Source organism: Sciurus carolinensis, chromosome 4 (assembly GCF_902686445.1).
Source record: "Sciurus carolinensis chromosome 4, mSciCar1.2, whole genome shotgun sequence".
Lineage (NCBI taxonomy): Eukaryota > Metazoa > Chordata > Mammalia > Rodentia > Sciuridae > Sciurus > Sciurus carolinensis.
Genome location: NC_062216.1, coordinates 24,200,467 through 24,217,683, shown reverse-complemented (window position 1 = coordinate 24,217,683; position 17,217 = coordinate 24,200,467). Strand labels below are relative to the sequence as shown.

At 35.4% G+C, this 17,217-nt stretch overlaps 1 protein-coding gene across 1 annotated transcript in view; it reads left to right on the top strand.

Annotated features, from left to right (window-relative positions):
- Nek1 (NIMA related kinase 1) overlaps positions 1 to 17,217 on the top strand; it is a 223,133-nt gene that overhangs the window by 72,338 nt on the left and 133,578 nt on the right. The window contains 2 exon segments of the mRNA XM_047550153.1: positions 3,234 to 3,397; positions 3,478 to 3,609. Of these exon segments, the coding sequence (XP_047406109.1) occupies positions 3,234 to 3,397; positions 3,478 to 3,609 (296 nt within the window).

Below are 17,217 nucleotides of genomic sequence, written 5' to 3'. Positions count from 1 at the left end.
TTGTTTGGATCATTTTCTTCCCTTGTTTTTTCATGTTGTTCATGTATCTTCCCCTCCAGCAGTGCAGATCTGGGGTATTGCAGATTTCCCCCTATAGGCTTATAGTGACCCTATAGGTTTCCAAAACTCTTTCTTTAAGGGGAGATCAATATTAGCAGTGCCCAATTCAGACACTATGCAATCCTAGACCAAATAACCCCTATGAGGACAATAACAAAATTGTCATAATAAACAGAATGAGTTTAAAATATTATCTTCAAGAAAACAAACAGGTTTGCAATAAGGTCTGCAGTTTCTAGTGGAAGACAAAGAGGATGCAGAGGGATGTAGAATGTGGCTGTTAATGGGATAAGAAAAGATTATACAGAAGTTCTAGAAAATAGAAAGGGTGAGAGTGTAATCAAAAGAAATTGGATGTTAGCATGCAAAAAAGGGAGAAAGAGACTCTGAGGGAACAGGTAACAAAAGGAAAAGTAAAGAAATAAAAACTTAATTTTTTCTATAAGGAGAAAAAAGAAAATCTACAGTATAACAGTCATATAGTAATGAAACCTCCCAGTCTTCAGTAGCCTGATGCATGAGAGGTACCTGACAGTGAGCTTCAAGCCTCCTGCGGGCGTCTCAGGATGGGATTTGCCCCACCTAAAGATCAGAGCTAAGGCTTCCAGGATTATCCAAGATGGCCGCTCTGGCTTCGAAATGTGTTGGCAAATGGGGAGCTGCAGCTCAGGTTGTGGACGTGGTTAGCTGGAGGTCCTGGAGGTGGGATGTGGTTGGTCAAGCAGGAGTCCTGGAGGTCTGGTGTGTTTGGTGTGATTGTGGGATCCTGGAGGCCGGGTGCAATCAGTCGGTATGGGGTCCCGGTGACAGGGCGCAGTCAGTTGGTCTGGGAGTCCTGGCGGCAGGGAGCAGTCAGTGGATGTGAGGGTCCCAGAGGCAGGGAGTGATCGGTCGGGCTGAGGGATCCTGGAGATGGGGCTCAGTCAGTCCCGCCAGGGGTCCTCCGGGGCCTGGCTATTGTCTCAAAATGGCAGCAGCCACGTGTAATCAAACCTGCAAGTACTGTCACAGTGAACTTCCAGGCAACATCAGGCAGCTGGTGCTCCACTGGCAGTTGGAGATCAGTTTGCTGACTGTTATTGGTTGATAGGGAGGTGAACTTCGTGTGTTGGGTGATGGATAGGTGTAAGGCAGGCGGTGGACCGGCCAGAGGCAGGCAAATGGTGGATGATAGGCGCCTTACAGTGAGCAATCTGCCTGTATAAGCCTTTTGAGAGATGTTTGCCTGCTTTTGCTTTGCTAATGAGAAAAATGGAGCACTCAAAAGCCAGGATATTAGTAGAGGACTGCAAGAGTAGTCAGTTTCACAGGAAATATGGCCATCTTTTTACAGAATCATTCTTCTGATTTTTGACTTAAAATGTATGTTTTGAGGATATATTTGTGGACCGACCTCCTTGATGGAGTTTCCTGCCTAATTATTTATCTTTTTCTAGCAACTTCCATTTCTTGTTTTGAACATCTTTAATTATCTATACAAATCTTAAGATGATTTTAAAAAATTCATGGTTTCTCATAAAATTGTGTGCTTACTGTACCAAGATGTTGAAACAAATTTCTTCTTATTGGGTTACATGGAAGTTTCTTTTATTTGATTCTAATATTTTTCTTTGTATCTTTTCTTACCAGACTTCTTACATTAAATGTTATTACCAGGGAAACTTTTCCTCCTTAACTGTCTGTGTTCCGGCTTCTGTTCTCACCATTTCTCTCTCTCTCTCTCTCTCTCTCTCTCTCTCTCTCTCTCTCTCTCTCACACACACACACACACACACACACACACACACACACTCACATACACAAAGTGGTTTTTTAAAGGTTACCACTCAACTTCACCATAACTATCTTATTTGCAATGCTTTTGACCCTCAGCACTTAAGATCATTGATTTCTTCTTTTCAATTAAATTCTTCCACCGTAACTTCTATAGCATTGTACTGTTTATTTACTTTTAACTCTTACCCATTTCTAACATCTCTGTTTTCTGACTGTGGGTGAATTTTTATGTCTCTGTGACTGGGTCTTTATATCTTTACCTTTATCCTTTGTTATTTCAACAGAGAATCCACAGGTCCATTCAGTGTTTACTTTTTCATTGATTCTCTTTTTTACCGATTGTCTTCTTGACTTGGTATCAGTGCAACACCACTTCAGTTAGTTTCTTTGCTTTGATCTCTTTCTTATTTCTGCTTATAATGCATAATACTGAACTTTTTAGAGGATGTTTTAGAGTATACTACTACTGCTAGAAAGTTCAAAAATTATTTCTGTAGTTTTTATGTGAATACTTATACCCAGGGCCAATAGCCCTTAGCTTATACCAACCAACCTTTTGCAGTCAAGCTTAGTTTTCCCTGAGCTTTCTTCTTCTCCCTATTTCTGACATCCAGATATATACATCTATTGCTTATTTTTGCTCTAATACCTAGATTCATATCAGATCTCTTTCTGTTATATTGCTATCACAAGGCCAAGTTAAATAATATCTCTAAGACTTTTTTAAATAGTGATTTTGCTTTTGATTTTTTTTTTCATTTTGTGAATTTGCTTAGTATTTATTACTTTGCAATGTCCCTATTATCATTCATTTACCAGAAGATTAAAATGGTTTCTCCAGTTTTGTGTTCTTTCCCAACTTTTTTGAAGACATTTATGGATAGATATGATGTTTTGGCTCTTTAATCTATGCATATAATATGTTTCAGTAATGTTTATACCTTCACATTTACTTGCCGAATAGGTTTGAAGTATATTAAAAGCCATATTTAAATGTTTTTGTTAAATGTAATTTTAAGTGTTTGGTAAGCATGCTCTGCTTTACTTACAAAGGTCTTACTTATTTAAACATCATAGAACAGAATCACATGAAGCATATAATCTAAGCTTGTTTCAAAACTTGCCAAGTAAGACCAGATTTTTCCATATTTAAAAGAATGTAGTAACATTTTAAAGTTTTTTGTCACATTAATTTATGCTTCATTTTTAATTAACAAAAATACTGTTTCTCTATTGTTGATTATTATATGCTTTTGACCATGTTAATTAATTTGCTCAAATTTTAGGTAATTGCTTTTTTTAAAGTTAAGCATTGAAATCTAGTTTTTATTTTGAGGATAGTATAGGTCTTTGGGCTTTATAAGATAAACTGTGAGAGCTCTTTGTTTAATCCCTAGGCTCCCTTTTTTGGCAGTGGAGGGGCTGTGGCTCCATCATCTTGTTCTTCTCGAGGGCAGTATGAACATTACCATGCCATTTTTGATCAAATGCAGCAACAAAGAGCAGAAGAAAATGAAGTGAAATGGAAAGGAGAAATACGTAGTCGAGGACTTCCAGAAAGGTACAACTATGTTCTGCAGAAATTGCTTATGCTTTACTTCAGAGAAAGCAATGAAAGTCACTGTGCATATTTATCTACAGAAGAATTCCACCTGGAGTTCGTCCAGGATTTCCTAATGGGGCTGCAGGTCATCACCATTTCCCTGATGCTGATGCTATTAGAAAAACTTTGAAAAGATTGAAGGCCGTGTCTAAACAAGCCAATGCAAACAGGTTGGACTGTGATGATCCATGAATTCATCCTTGTGTGTGATTTTGTCTTTTGTCACAACTTAGTACCTTCACTTGTTGATTACATTCTCCATTGTTTACATGGAATATTTTTTGCTTCCTGGGTGCAGTAATTTTCTCAGATATGAAATTGATCTGTGATTATATTATGACAAACACGTAGCTCTTCAGTTCAGCCTGATTTTTGTGGCTTATTTATATGAACATACTATTTAAAGGAACATGTGATAACTTTCAGCCAACATATGGTTGTAATAATTTCATCCACTTTGCTTTGAGTAAATCAGAATATAAATTTAAATGTAATCACACTTCATGCAAAACTCAAAGCATTTTTTTTTGTCTTTTGCACATCCCTGAGAAGTAGACTTTTCTCTTTGTCGTCTTATCTTAGCATGTTCCTCTTCATCCATCTCTGATTTGTGATTCTTTTCTCCAGATTTTCCTATCCTTCTATTGAGTTAATTAAATAATGGTAACTAACATAGCTGTAATTCACACAGTTCTTTTTTCTTAAGTATGCATGTGTGTTTTCTTAGGTAGTTCCATTTCACTTATAAAATATAGTGATGAGTTATGGAAGAACAGGTAATGTTTTGTGAAATTTTAGTTACATCATCTTGCAGTCTTATGGTGTTATTATGGTCCTCCCATTATAAAAGATGATTAAAGTGTACTTGAGCAAATTTTAAAACTAAATGTAATTGAGTATAATAAATAATTGAGTAAGTGTAAAATAACATTATGAGTACGTTGCATATTATATACAAAAACCTGAATTGTGAAACTAATTATAGATTCCTTTGCATTTTTAGAAAGGAAGGCTACAAACTCACATATGTGCTTATTTTTGCTGAATGGTGAAGCAAATTTTCTGTGAGGTTTTTATCTTCTTGTATTGTTGATCTTTGTAGTATACATAGATTCTTAATTAATAAACTTTATTTTTAGAGCAATTTTAGGTTTGCAGCAAAATTGAGTGGAAAATATGGAGTTCCTATACACCCCTTCTCTGCACATGTGCAACCTCCCTGTTGCCATCCTAGCCAGAGTGAAAACATTTGTTACCATCAGTAAGCCCACACTCTCCCATTACCACCCAAAGTTCATCTTTTATTTTAGGGCTCACTCTTGTTGCACTGTGGGTTTTGACAAAAGTATAATAGCATGTGTTCAAAATTGTGATATTATATTTTTAAATGTCACTACTCTCAAAGTCCTCTGTGCTCTACCTACTTTTACCTCTCTCCCTTCCTTCTAATCTCTGGTAATCTTGTAATTATTTTGCTGTCCCTGTAGTTTTACTTTTTCTAGAATGTTATCTGGTTGGAATCATATATGCAGCCTTTTCAGGTTGGTTTCTCTCATTTAGTAATATTCACTTAAGGTATCTTTTTATGACTTAATAGCTCATTTCTTTTTTGGGGGGTAGGTCACTAGGGATTGAACTCAGGGGCACTCAACCACTGAGCCAGATCCCCAGCCCTATTTTGTATTTTATTTAGAAACAGAGTCTCACTGAGTTGCTTAGCATCTCACTTTTGCTTAGGCTGGCTTTGAACTCATGCTCTTCCTGCTTCAGCCTCCTGAGCCGCTGGGATTACAAGCATGCACTACTGCACCTGGCCTTAATAGCTCATTTCTTACTATAACTAAATGATATTTCATTGTATGGATTCACAGTTTATCCATTAACTTACTAAAGAATATCTTCATTGCATACAAAAGGTTGCAATTGTGAATAAGTCTGCTACAAATATCTGCATGCAAGTTTTTGTGTGGACATAATTTCTCAAATCATTTGGATAAATACATCAAGGATCAGATTGCTGTATCGTATGTTAAGAGTACATTTAGGGATAGGGATATAGCTCAGTTGGTAGAGTGCTTGCCTCAAATGCACAAGGCCTGGGGTTTAATCCCCAGTACCACACACACACACACACACACACACACACACACACACAAAGAGTACATTTAGTTTTATGAGAAACAACCAAAGTTTCTTCCAAAGTGGTTGTTCTATTTGCTTTCCCAGTAGCAGTGAATGAAAGTTTTTTTTTTTTTTTTTGCTCCACATTGTCTCTAGCATTTGGTGTTGTCACTGTTTTAGATTTTGGTCATTTTAATTGGTGTATTATAGTATCTCTGGTGTTTTAATTATAATTCCCTGATGACATATGATGTTGAACATCTTTTCACATACTTCTTGCCATCTGTGTATCTTTTTTAGCGAGTTTTCTGTTAAGGTTTTTTGCCTGTTTTTTAAATTGGGTTGTTCATTTTCTTTTTGTTGAGTTTTAAGTGTTCTTTGTGTATTTTGGATAATAATTCTTTATCAGATCAGATCATCATTATCATCGTTATCTCCTCCTCCTCCTCCTCCTCCTCCTCCTCCTCCTTCTCCTCCTCCTCCTCCTCCTTCTCCTCCTCCTCCTCCTCCTCCTCCTCCTTCTCCTCCTCCTCCTCCTTCTCCTCCTCCTCCTCCTTCTCCTCCTTCTTCTCCTCCTTTTGCAGTGCTAGGCATTGAACTTAGGGCCTTGGGCATGCTAGGCAAGCACTCTACCACTGAGATATATCCCACTCCAGATAATGTCTCTTGCCGATATTTTCTTCCAGTATGTGGCTTGTGTTCTTATTCTTTGGTATTATCTTTCACAGAGCAGAATTTGTAATTTTAATGAAGTCCCTCTTACCATTTTTTTCATGGGTGGTGCCTTTTGGCCTTGTATCTAAGAAGTTATCACCATAGCCAAGTTCATCTAGGTTTTCTCCTGCGTTATCTTCTAGGAATCTTATACTTTTGTCTTTAAGACTATAATTCATTTTGTGTTAATTTTTATGAAGGATGTAAGGTTTGTGTTTTTAGATTCATTTTTTTTTTTTTGCATGTGGATGTTCAGTTGATCCATAGCAGTTCTTGAAGAGGCTTTTGATGCTCCCTTGAATTGACTGTGCTCCCTTGTCAAAGATCAGTTGACTCTATTTACATAGGGTTATTTCTGAGTTCTCTACTCTGTCCCATGATGCATTTGTTATTCTTTTCCCAAAACCAAACTGTTTTGATTATTGTAGTGTGTTAGTCTGCTTTTCATTGCTGTGACCAAAATAACCAACAAGAACAACTTGAGTGAAAAAAGTTTATTTTGGCTCTTGGTTTCAGAGTTTCAGTCCATGGTCAGCTGACTCCATTGTTCTGGGAGTGGGGTAAGGAGTAGGAAGGGGCCTGCAGAGAAGATGAATCCTTCTAGGGCATGTCCCTAGTGGCCTACCTCCTCCACCTATGCCCCACCTGCCTTCAGTTACCACCCAGTTATTCCATTCAAACTAGGATGAACTGATTCTGTTACAGCTTTCATAATCTAGTCATTTTACCTCTGAATATTCCTGCAGGAGCTCCTGGGGACACCTCATATCCAAATCATAACAAGTTGCTTTGTAGTAAGTCTTAAAGTCAGTTTTAATCCTCCAACTTTTTTTTCCTCTTTCAATATTGAATTGATGATTCTGGGTTTTTCTTTACATATAAATTTTAGATCAGTTTATAAGTATCTACAAAATAATTTGCTGCAATTTTGATTTAGGTTGTGTTGAATCTGTAGATCAGTTGGGGAGGAATTGACATTTTGACAATATTGAGTCTTTCTGTTTTTGTATTGTACCTGTTCTCTGTTTATTTAATTCTTCTTTGATATCTTTCATTAGACTGTCGTAGTTTTCCTCATTTTCCTTATGTATTTTTCAGACTTACAGTACATATTTAATTTTGGAGGGTGCTGGTGTAAATGGTAATGTGTTTTTAATTTCAAATTCCACTTGTTCATTGCTGATTTATATAAAAAAGTTGACTTGCATATTAATGTGGTACCCTGAAACCTTGCTACAGTTACTTATTAATTTCAGGAGGGCATTTTTTTGTCAATTTTGGATTTTCTACATAGATATGTCATCTGTGCACAAACCAGTTTTATTTTATCTTTTTAAAATAATAACAAAATCAGTTTTAGTTCTTCCTTCCCACTTTCTAATCATACATCTTAACTCTCTCTTTTTTTTTTTTTTTTAACAATGATCATCTTTGTCTTATTCCTGATATTAACAGGAAAGCTTCATGTTTCTCACCATTAAGTATGTTAGATTTTAATTTTTTAGACAGGTTCTTTATAAAGTTATAGAAATTCATCCTCTATGACTAGTCTTTTGAGTGTTTTCTTTTGTTGAGTGCATGTGGGATTTTATAAAAAATTTTTTGCATCTATTGATAACATTTATATGGCTTTTCTTCTTTAGCATGTCTATGTGATGGATTTTATGTATTGAACTATCCTTGCACATCTCGTATAAATTTCACTTGGTCTTGGTGTATAGTTTTTATACATTGTTGTATCTGTTTTATTAATATTTTGTGGAGGATTTTCATACCTATATTCACAAGAGAGATTGGTATGTAATTTTCTTCTTATGTCTTCGGTTTTGTTAGTAAAGTAATAATACCCCATGGAATGTTAGGAAGTATTTCATCTACTTCGGTTTCCTGGAAAAGTTATGAAGAATTGGTATAATTTTTCAAAAAAATTTAATAGAATTCAGCATTGTACAATCTGGACTGGTATGTTTTAGAAAGTTATTAATTATTGAATCAATTTCCTTAATGGATATGGGCCTATTCAGGTTGTCTATTTCTTATTGGGTAGATTGTTTTTTGCAAATTGGTTCTTCATGGAACTGGTCCGTTTGACCTAGATTAATCAAATTTTTGAGCATAATTCATTTATTACTTTTTTAATGTGTATGAAACTAATTATGTCCCTTTTTCAATTAGATATTAATGATTTATGCCCTTTTTTATTCTTAGCTCTGCTAAAGACATTTGATTGATTTTTAAAATTACCAACTTTTGGTTTTATTGATTTTTTCCTGTTAATTTCCTGTTTTCAATTTCATTGATTTACTCTAATTTTTATTATTTCTTTTCTTCTACTTACTTTGGATTTAATTTGTTCTTTCTAATTTCCTAAAGTGGAAGGTAAGAAAATTGATTTTAGATTTTTCCTCTTTTCTAATATATGTACTCAATACTAAAAATTTCCCAATAAGTACTGCTTTTGTTACATCCACATTTTTAATTAGTTCTAGTGTTTTCATTTTCACTTAATTCAAATTATTTTAAAATTTCTTGGGACTGGGGTTGTAGCTCAGTGGTAGAAGTATTTGCCTAGTGTGAGACACTGGCTTTGATCCTCAGCACCTCATGAAAATTTAAAAAGCAAATAAAATACAAATAAAAAAATTTTTTTTTAAATTTCTCTTGGGATTTCCTCTTTGACCTCCCTGTTATTCAGAAGTTTATTGTTTAATCTCCACATATTTTGGATTTTTCTATTCCTGATACTGATTTCAAGTAATTCCAATAAGTCTTAAGTGCAGATGTGTTAAATCTGTTCTTTTAAGTTTGTTAAGCTTTGTTTTAAGGCTCAGAATAGGGTCTCTTGAGCATGTTCATATGACCTTGAGAAGAATGTATATTCTGTTGTTGTACTCTATCAATGTATATGGAGTTCAGTTATGTCTATTAATTTTTCTGCTTACTAGATCTGTCTGTTCAATAGAGGGATGTTAATGTCTCTAATAGTGAATTCATCTTTTTCTCCTTGCAGTTTTATCAGTTTTTGCCTCACACACATTGATGCTCTGTTGTTAAGTGTATATACATTGAGTTGTTATATCTTCTTAGAAAATCAACTGTTCATGAAATATCCCTCTGTGTTTATCAGTTCAACACTGTGACCAAAATACCTGATGAGAACAAAGTAGAGGAAAGTTTGTTTTGGGCTCTTGGTTTCAGAGACTCATTCGTTGGTCAGCATTTCCATTGCTTTGGATCTGAGGTGAGGCAGAGCATCATGGCAGAAGGGCATGGTGGAGCAAAACTTCTCAGCTCATTGTAGCCAGGAAGCAAAGAAAAAGCAGGAGAGCCAGGGACAAAGTATATAATCCCTCAAGACATTCCCCCAGAGACCTACTTCCTCCACCCATACCCCAGGGATCTGCCTGCAGTTACCACGCAGTAATCCAAATTATTAATTCAAACACATTAGTTCACTAATTAGGTTATGATTTTCCTAATATAATTTTTTTGCCTCCTGAATTAACACAGGAGCGTTTGGGGGACACCTCATATCCAAATCATAACACCTTCTTTATACCTGATTACTTTCTTGTTCCATAGCCTGTTGTATATGAAATTAATGTAGGTAGGTTCTCCTGCTTTCTTATGACCAGTGTTAGCATGGTGTATATGTTCTCCATTCCTTTACTGATCTGTATGTGTCTTTATATTCAAGGTGGATTTCTTAAAGACAGCATATAATTGGGCTTTGTTTTTTGATTTACTCTGACAATCTCTGGTATTGATGTTTAAAGCAATAATTGATATAGTGAGGTTAATCTCTATCATACTTGTTACTCTTTCCTATTTATACCCTTGTTCTTTTTTCCTTTTTTTTTTTGTCTTTCACACATTTTGTGCTTTTTGTTGTTTTGAGCATTTCTTTCTCCTTTCTTAGTATATCAATCTTAAACTACTTTTTAAATTTTTTAATTTTTTTAGTGACTGCCCCAAAGTTTGCAATATACATTTAAAACTAATCTCTGTTCACTTTTATGTAACACTGTATTACATCATGGATAGAAGTGCCTTATAATCTCAAAATTCCTAATTCTTCCCTCCTGCTCCTTATATCATTGCTGTCATTTATTTCATTTATTCATAAGCATGAGAGAGAGAGAAAGAGAGAGAGTGAGTGTGTGTGTGTGTGTGTATACATACACATAAACATATATAATTGAATACCTATTGCTATTATTATGTTGAACAAACTGGTATCTGTTAAGTCAATGAAGGAATAAGAAATATAAATGTTTTTTCACATGGTCCTTCTTTAGTGCCTTTCCTTTCTTTGTATAGATCTTTGTTTCTGACATCATTTGACTTCTTTCCAAAGAATTTAACCTTTCTTGCAAGGCAGGTGTAATTACAACAGATTTTTCAATATTTGTTTGAAAAGAGCTATGTTTCTTTTCACTTGAAAAAGGTAATATCACAGGTACAAAATTTAAGGTTAGTGGGTTTTTCTCTCACAATTGTTAAATGTTTCACTCTCCTCTTTTTTATGTTTGCTCGTTTGTAAGTAAAGTATATTCTTCCTCTGTCTTCTTTGAGGACTTTATCTTTGATTTCCTGAAGTTTGAATGTTGTCATTTATCTGCTTGGTATTTTTTTAGTTTCCTGGATCTTTTGTTTTGTTTGAGATTAATTTGTGAAAATTCTTGGTTATTATTACTGTAAATAATGTTTCTGTTCCCTTCTGTCTTTCCTTGCCTTCTGGTATTTCCATTACTTATGTGATATCCAAGAATTCTTGGATATTCTTTTCTTTTTGTCTTTGCCTTTCAGTTTTGGAAGTTTCTCCTGCTGTATCTTCAAGGTCAGAGAGTTTCCTTTCTGTGTCCATTCTTCATTTCTTTGGACAGTATTTTTGATCTTTGGCATTATATTTCATTCTATCTTTAAATTTCATCTCTCTGCTTATGTTATCAATGTATTCTTGTATGCTGCCTACTTTTTCACTAAAGATCTTCATATATTAATAGTTTTTTTATATTTCTGATCTGATAAAATTCTAACATTCCTCTCATGTCTGATCAGTCTCTTCACACTGTGTTACTTGTCTTTTAGTTTGCCTTGTAATCTTTTGCTGAAAGGTGGATGAAGGCTTTTAGTGAGATACAGTGGCAAAGTGGAGGGCAGAGAAGCATTCTATATATTTTTTTAAATTCATATTTTATGTAAACAAATGGGATATGTCTTGTTTCTCTGTACATGAAGTAAAGTCATACCATTTGTGTAATCATACATTTACCTAGGGTAATAGTTTTTGATTCATTCTGTTATTTTTTTTTCTTCCCCCAACCCCTTTCACTGCTCTTATCCCTCTATAGACTCCCTCCTTCCTCCATTCTTGCCCCCTTCCTACCCGCTATATGTGTCATCATCTGCTTATCAGTGAGATCATTCATCCTTTGGTTTTTTTCAGATTGGCTTATCTCACTAGCATGATATCCTCCAATTTCATCCATTTGTCTGCAAATGCCATAATTTTATTATTCTTTATAGCTGAGTAATATTCCATTGTATATACATACCACAGTTTCTTTATCCATTCATCAATTGAAGGACATCTAGGTTGGTTCCACAATCTGGCATTGTGAATTGAGCAGCTGTGAACATTGATGTGGCTGTATCTCTGTAGTATGCTGATTTTAAGTCCTTTGGGTATAGGCCGAGGAGTGGGATAGCTGGGTCAAATGGTGATTCCATTCCAAATTTTCTAAGGAATCTCCACACTGCTTTCCAGAGTGGCTGCACTAATTTGCAGCCCCACCAGCAATGTATGAGTATATCTTTTTCCCCACATCCTCTCCAACACCTGTTGTTGCTTGTATTGTTGATAATCGCCATTCTAATTGGAGTGAGATGGAATCTTAGTGTAGTTTTGATTTGCATTTCTCTTATTACAAGAGATGTTGAACATTTTTTTCATATATCTGTTGATTGCTTGTAGAGCTTCTGTGAAGTGTCTGTTCATATTCTTAGCCCATTTGTTGATTGGGTTATTTGTATTCTTGGTGTAGAGTTTTTTGAGTTCTTTATAGATTCTGGAAATTAGTGCTCTATCTGAAGTATGAGTGGCAAAGATATTCTCCCACCCTGTAGGCTCTCTCTTTGCATTGCTGATAGTTTCCTTTGCTGAATGAGAGCTTTTTAGTTTGAATCTATCCCAGTTGTTGATTCTTGCTTTTATTTCTTGTGCAATGAGAGTCCTGTTAAGGAAGTCTGATCCTGAGCCAAAACGGTGAAGATTTGGGCCTACTTTTTCTTCTATAAGATGCAGGGTCTCTGGTCTGATTCCAAGGTCCTTGATTGATTGTGAGTTGATTTTTGTGCAGGGTGAGAGATAGGGGTTTAGTTTCATTCTGTTGCATATGGATTTCCAGTTTTCCCAGCCCCATTTGTTGAAGAGGCTATCTTTTTTCCATTGCATATTTTTGGCCCTTTTGTCTAGAAAATTGTATTTATTTGGGTTTGTGTCCATGTCCTCTATTCTGTACCATTGATCTACCTGTCTATTTTGGTACCAATACCATGCCGTTTTTGTTACTATTGCTATGTGGTATAGTTGAAGGTCTGGTATTGCTATACCCCCTGGTATTGCTGGTAAGGATTGTTTTAGCTATTCTGGGTTTCTTATTCTTCCAGATGAATTTCATAATTGCTTTCTCTATTTCTGTAAGGCATGTCATTGGGATTTTAATTGGAATTGCATTGAATCTATATAGCGCTTTTGGTAGTATGACCATTTTGACAATATTAGTTCTGCCTATCCAAGAACATGGAAGATCTTCCTTCTTCTAAGGTTTTCTTTAATTTCTTTCTTTAGTGTTCTGTAGTTCTCATTGTAGAGGTCTTTCACATCTTTTGTTAGATTGATTCCCAAGTATTTTTTTTTTTGAAGCTATTGTGAATGGGGTAGTTTTCCTAACTTCTCTTTCTGAAGATTCATAACTTATGTATAAAAATGCATTAGATTTATGAGCATTGATCTTATATCCTGCTACTTTACTGAATTCACTTATGAGTTCTAAAAGTTTTCTGGTGGAATTTTCTGGTTCCTCTAAATATATAATTATGTCATCAGCAAATAGGGATAGTTTGAGTTCTTCTTTTCCTATTCGTATCCCTTTAATTTCCTTGGTCTGTCTAATTGCTCTGGCTACAGTTTTGAGGACAATGTTGAATAGAAGTGGTGAAAGAGGGCATCCCTTGCCTTGTTCCAGTTTTTAAGTGGAATGCTTTCAGTTTTTCACCATTTAGAATGATATTAGCCATGAGCTTAGCCTAGATGGCCTTTACAATGTAAGGAATGTTCCCGCTATCCCTATTTTTCTAATGTTTTGAGCATGAAGGGGTGCTGTATTTTATCAAATGCTTTTTCTGCATCTTTCGCAATAATCATGTGATTCTTGACTTTAAGTCTATTGATATGGTGAATTACATTTATTGATTTCCTAATGTTGAACCAACCTTGTATCCCTGGGATAAAACCCACTTGATCATGGTATGCTATCTTTTTAATATATTTTTATATGCGATTTGCTAAGATTTTGTTGAGAATTTTTGCGTCGATGTTCATTAAGGATATTGGTCTGAAATTTTCTTTCCTCAATGTGTCTCTGTCTGGTTCACGTAGCAGTGTGATATTGGCTTCATAGAATGAGTTTGGGAGGGTTCCCTCCTCTTCTATTTCACGGAATACTTTGAGGAGTATTGGAATGAGTTCTTTAAAGGTTTTGTAGAACTCGGCTGAGAACCCATCTGGTCCCAGACTTTTCTTGTTGGTAGGCTTTTGATGACTACTTCTATTTCATTATTTGAAATTGATTTATTTAAATTGTGTATGTCTTCTTCGTTCAGTTTAGGTAATTAATATGTCTCTAGGAACCTGTTGATGTATTTGAGATTTTCTATTTTGTTGGAGTATAGATTTTCAAAATAGCTTCTAATTATGTTTTGTATTTCAGTCATGTCTGTTGTGATATTTCCTTGTTCATTCCGAATTTTAGTAACTTGGGTTTTCTCCCTCTTTCTCTTTGTTAGTGTAGCTAAAGGTTTATCAATTTTGTTTATTTTTTCAAAGAACCAACTATTTATTTTGTCAATTTTTTTGACTATTTCTTTTGTTTCAATTTCATTAATTTTAGCTCTGATTTTAACTATTTCCTGCCTTCTACTACTTTTGGTGTTGCTCTTTTCTTCTTTTTCTACAGCTTTGAGACGTAGTGTTAGGTTGTTTATTTGTTGAGTTTTACTTCTTTTATTGAATGTGCTCCATGAAATAAATCGTCCTCTAAGAACTACTTTCATAATGTCCCAGAGATTTTGATATGTTGTTTCTTTATTCTCATTTACCTCTAAGAATTTTTTAATTTCCTTCCTGATGTCTTCTGTTATCCATTCAACATACAGTAGCGTATTATTTAATCTCCAGGTGTTGGAGTAGTTTCTGTTTTTTACTCTGTCATTTATTTCTAATTTCAATTCATTATGATCTGATAGAATACAAGGTAGTGTCTCTATCTTCTTGTATTTGCTAACAGTAGCTTTGTGGCATAATATATGGTCTATTTTAGAGAAGGATCCACATGTTGCTGAGAAGAAAGTGTATTTGCTCTTTGTTGGATGGCATATTCTATAAATGTCCCTCAAGTCTAAATTATCGATTGTATTATTGAGATCTATGGTTTCTTTGTTCAATTTTTGTTTGGAGGATATGTCCTGTGGTGAGAGAGGCATGTTAAAATCACCTAGTATTATTGTGTTGTGGTCTATTTGATTTCTGGCATCGAAAAGGATTTGTTTGACATATATGGATGAGCCACTGTTTGGGGCATAGATATTTATGATTATTATATCTTGCTGATTTATGCTTCCCTTAAGCAGTATAAAATATCCTTCTTTATCCCTTCTGACTAGTTTTGGCTTGAAGTCCCCATTATCTGATATGAGGATGGATACTCCAGCTTTTTTGCTGTGTCCATGTGTATGGTATGTTTTTCCCCATCCTTTCACCTTTAGTCTGTGGGAATCTCTTTCTATGAGATGAGTCTCTTGCAGGCAGCAAATTGTTGGATCTTTCTTTTTTAATCCAATCTGCCAGTCTGTGTCTTTTGATGGATGAGTTCAGGCCTTTAACATTCAGGGTTATTATTATTATTATTATTTTTTTTTTTTTTTTTTTTTTTTTTTTTTTTTTTTTTGGTGCTGGGGATCGAACCCAGGGCCTTGTGCATGCAAGGCAAGCACTCTACCAACTGAGCTATCTCCCCAGCCCCCAGGGTTATTATTGAGATATGATTTGTATTCCCGGTCATTTGGCTCTTTTTTTTTTTTTTTTTTTTTTGACATGACTTGATTTCTCCTTTATTTGGTTGTTCCTTTAGGGTAGTTCCTCCCTTTGCTGATTTATATCATTGTTTTTATCTCTTCCTCATGGAATATTTTGCTGAGAATGTTCTGTAATGCCGGCTTTCTTTTTGTAAATTCTTTTAACTTTTCTTTATCATGGAAGGATTTTATTTCATCGTCAAATCTGAAGGTAAGTTTTGCTGTGTATAAGATTCTTGGTTGGCATCCGTTTTCTTTCAGAGCTTGAAATATGTTGTTCCAGGCCCTTCTAGTTTTTAGGGTCTGGATTGAAAAATCTGCTGATATCCGTATTGGTTTCCCCCTGAATGTAATTTGATTCTTTTCTCTCGCTGCCTTTTAAATTCTATCTTTTTTTTGTATGTTAGGTATTTTCATTATAATGTGCCTTGGTGTGGGTCTATTGTAATTTTGTGTATTTGGAGTCCTATAAGCCTCTTGTACTTGATTTTCCATTTCATTCTTCAGATTTGGGAAATTTTCTGATATTATTTCATTGAATAGATTGTTTAGTCCTTTGGTTTGTTTCTCTAAGCCTTCCTCAATCCCGATAATTCTTAAATTTGGCCTTTTCATGATATCCCATAGTTCTTGTAGATTCTGTTCATGATTTCTTATCATCTTCTCTGTTTGGTCAACTTTGTTTTCAAGATTAAATATTTTGTCTTCCATATCTGAGGTTCTGTCTTCCAGGTATTCTATCCCATTGGTTTTGCTTTCTACGGAGTTTTTAATTTGGTTTATTGTTTCCTTCATTTCAAGGATTTCTGTTTGTTTTTTCTAACTCTTTTTTGAAATGATCTTTTGCTTCCTGTATTTGCTCTTTTAACTGTTGATTGGTGTGATCATTCAATGCCTGCCTTTGCTCTTTCATCTCCTCGTTTGCTTCTCTGATCATTTTGATTATGTACATTTTGATCTCACTTTATGACATTTCTTCTGCCATGCTGTCATTGGATATTATTGCTATACCCTCTAGGTTTGTTTGGGACATTTTCTTCCCTTGTTTTCTCATATCGTTTAGGTATCTACCCCTCTAGTAGTGAAACTCTGGGATATTGCAGATATCCTCTATTGACTAATATTGTCTCTGTAGATTTCCAATAACTCACCTCTTAGCCTTCAGTAGCCTGAAGTCTTGAAGGAACTTGATAATGCGGTGCTTCACTAGGAAGCTGGCCTTCTAGGGGTGGTGGTCTTCAGGTGGGGTATATTCCCTGGTGGCTCTGATTGGTCCCGAGTCTCTCAATACCTCCTTTTCTTGGCTCCTGGGTCTTGTCAAAGGTCCTCTAGCCTCCTGTAGGTGTCTCAGGAAGGGAGTTGCTCTTCCAGTGATGATGGCCACGCCCTCAGGAGTAATTCAAAATGCCTGCACCAGCCTATAAAGAAGCCTCTGACTAACTCCGTGATGGCGATAAACAGCGTGGTGGTCGGTCGGGGTTGTTCAGTGGTGGCATCTGTCTTTGGCCTGGTGGTTGGGCGGGTTGGATGCCCGCCTGCTACCTCCGCGATACAAGCGGCCTGACTCACCCATCTGCTCGATCCGC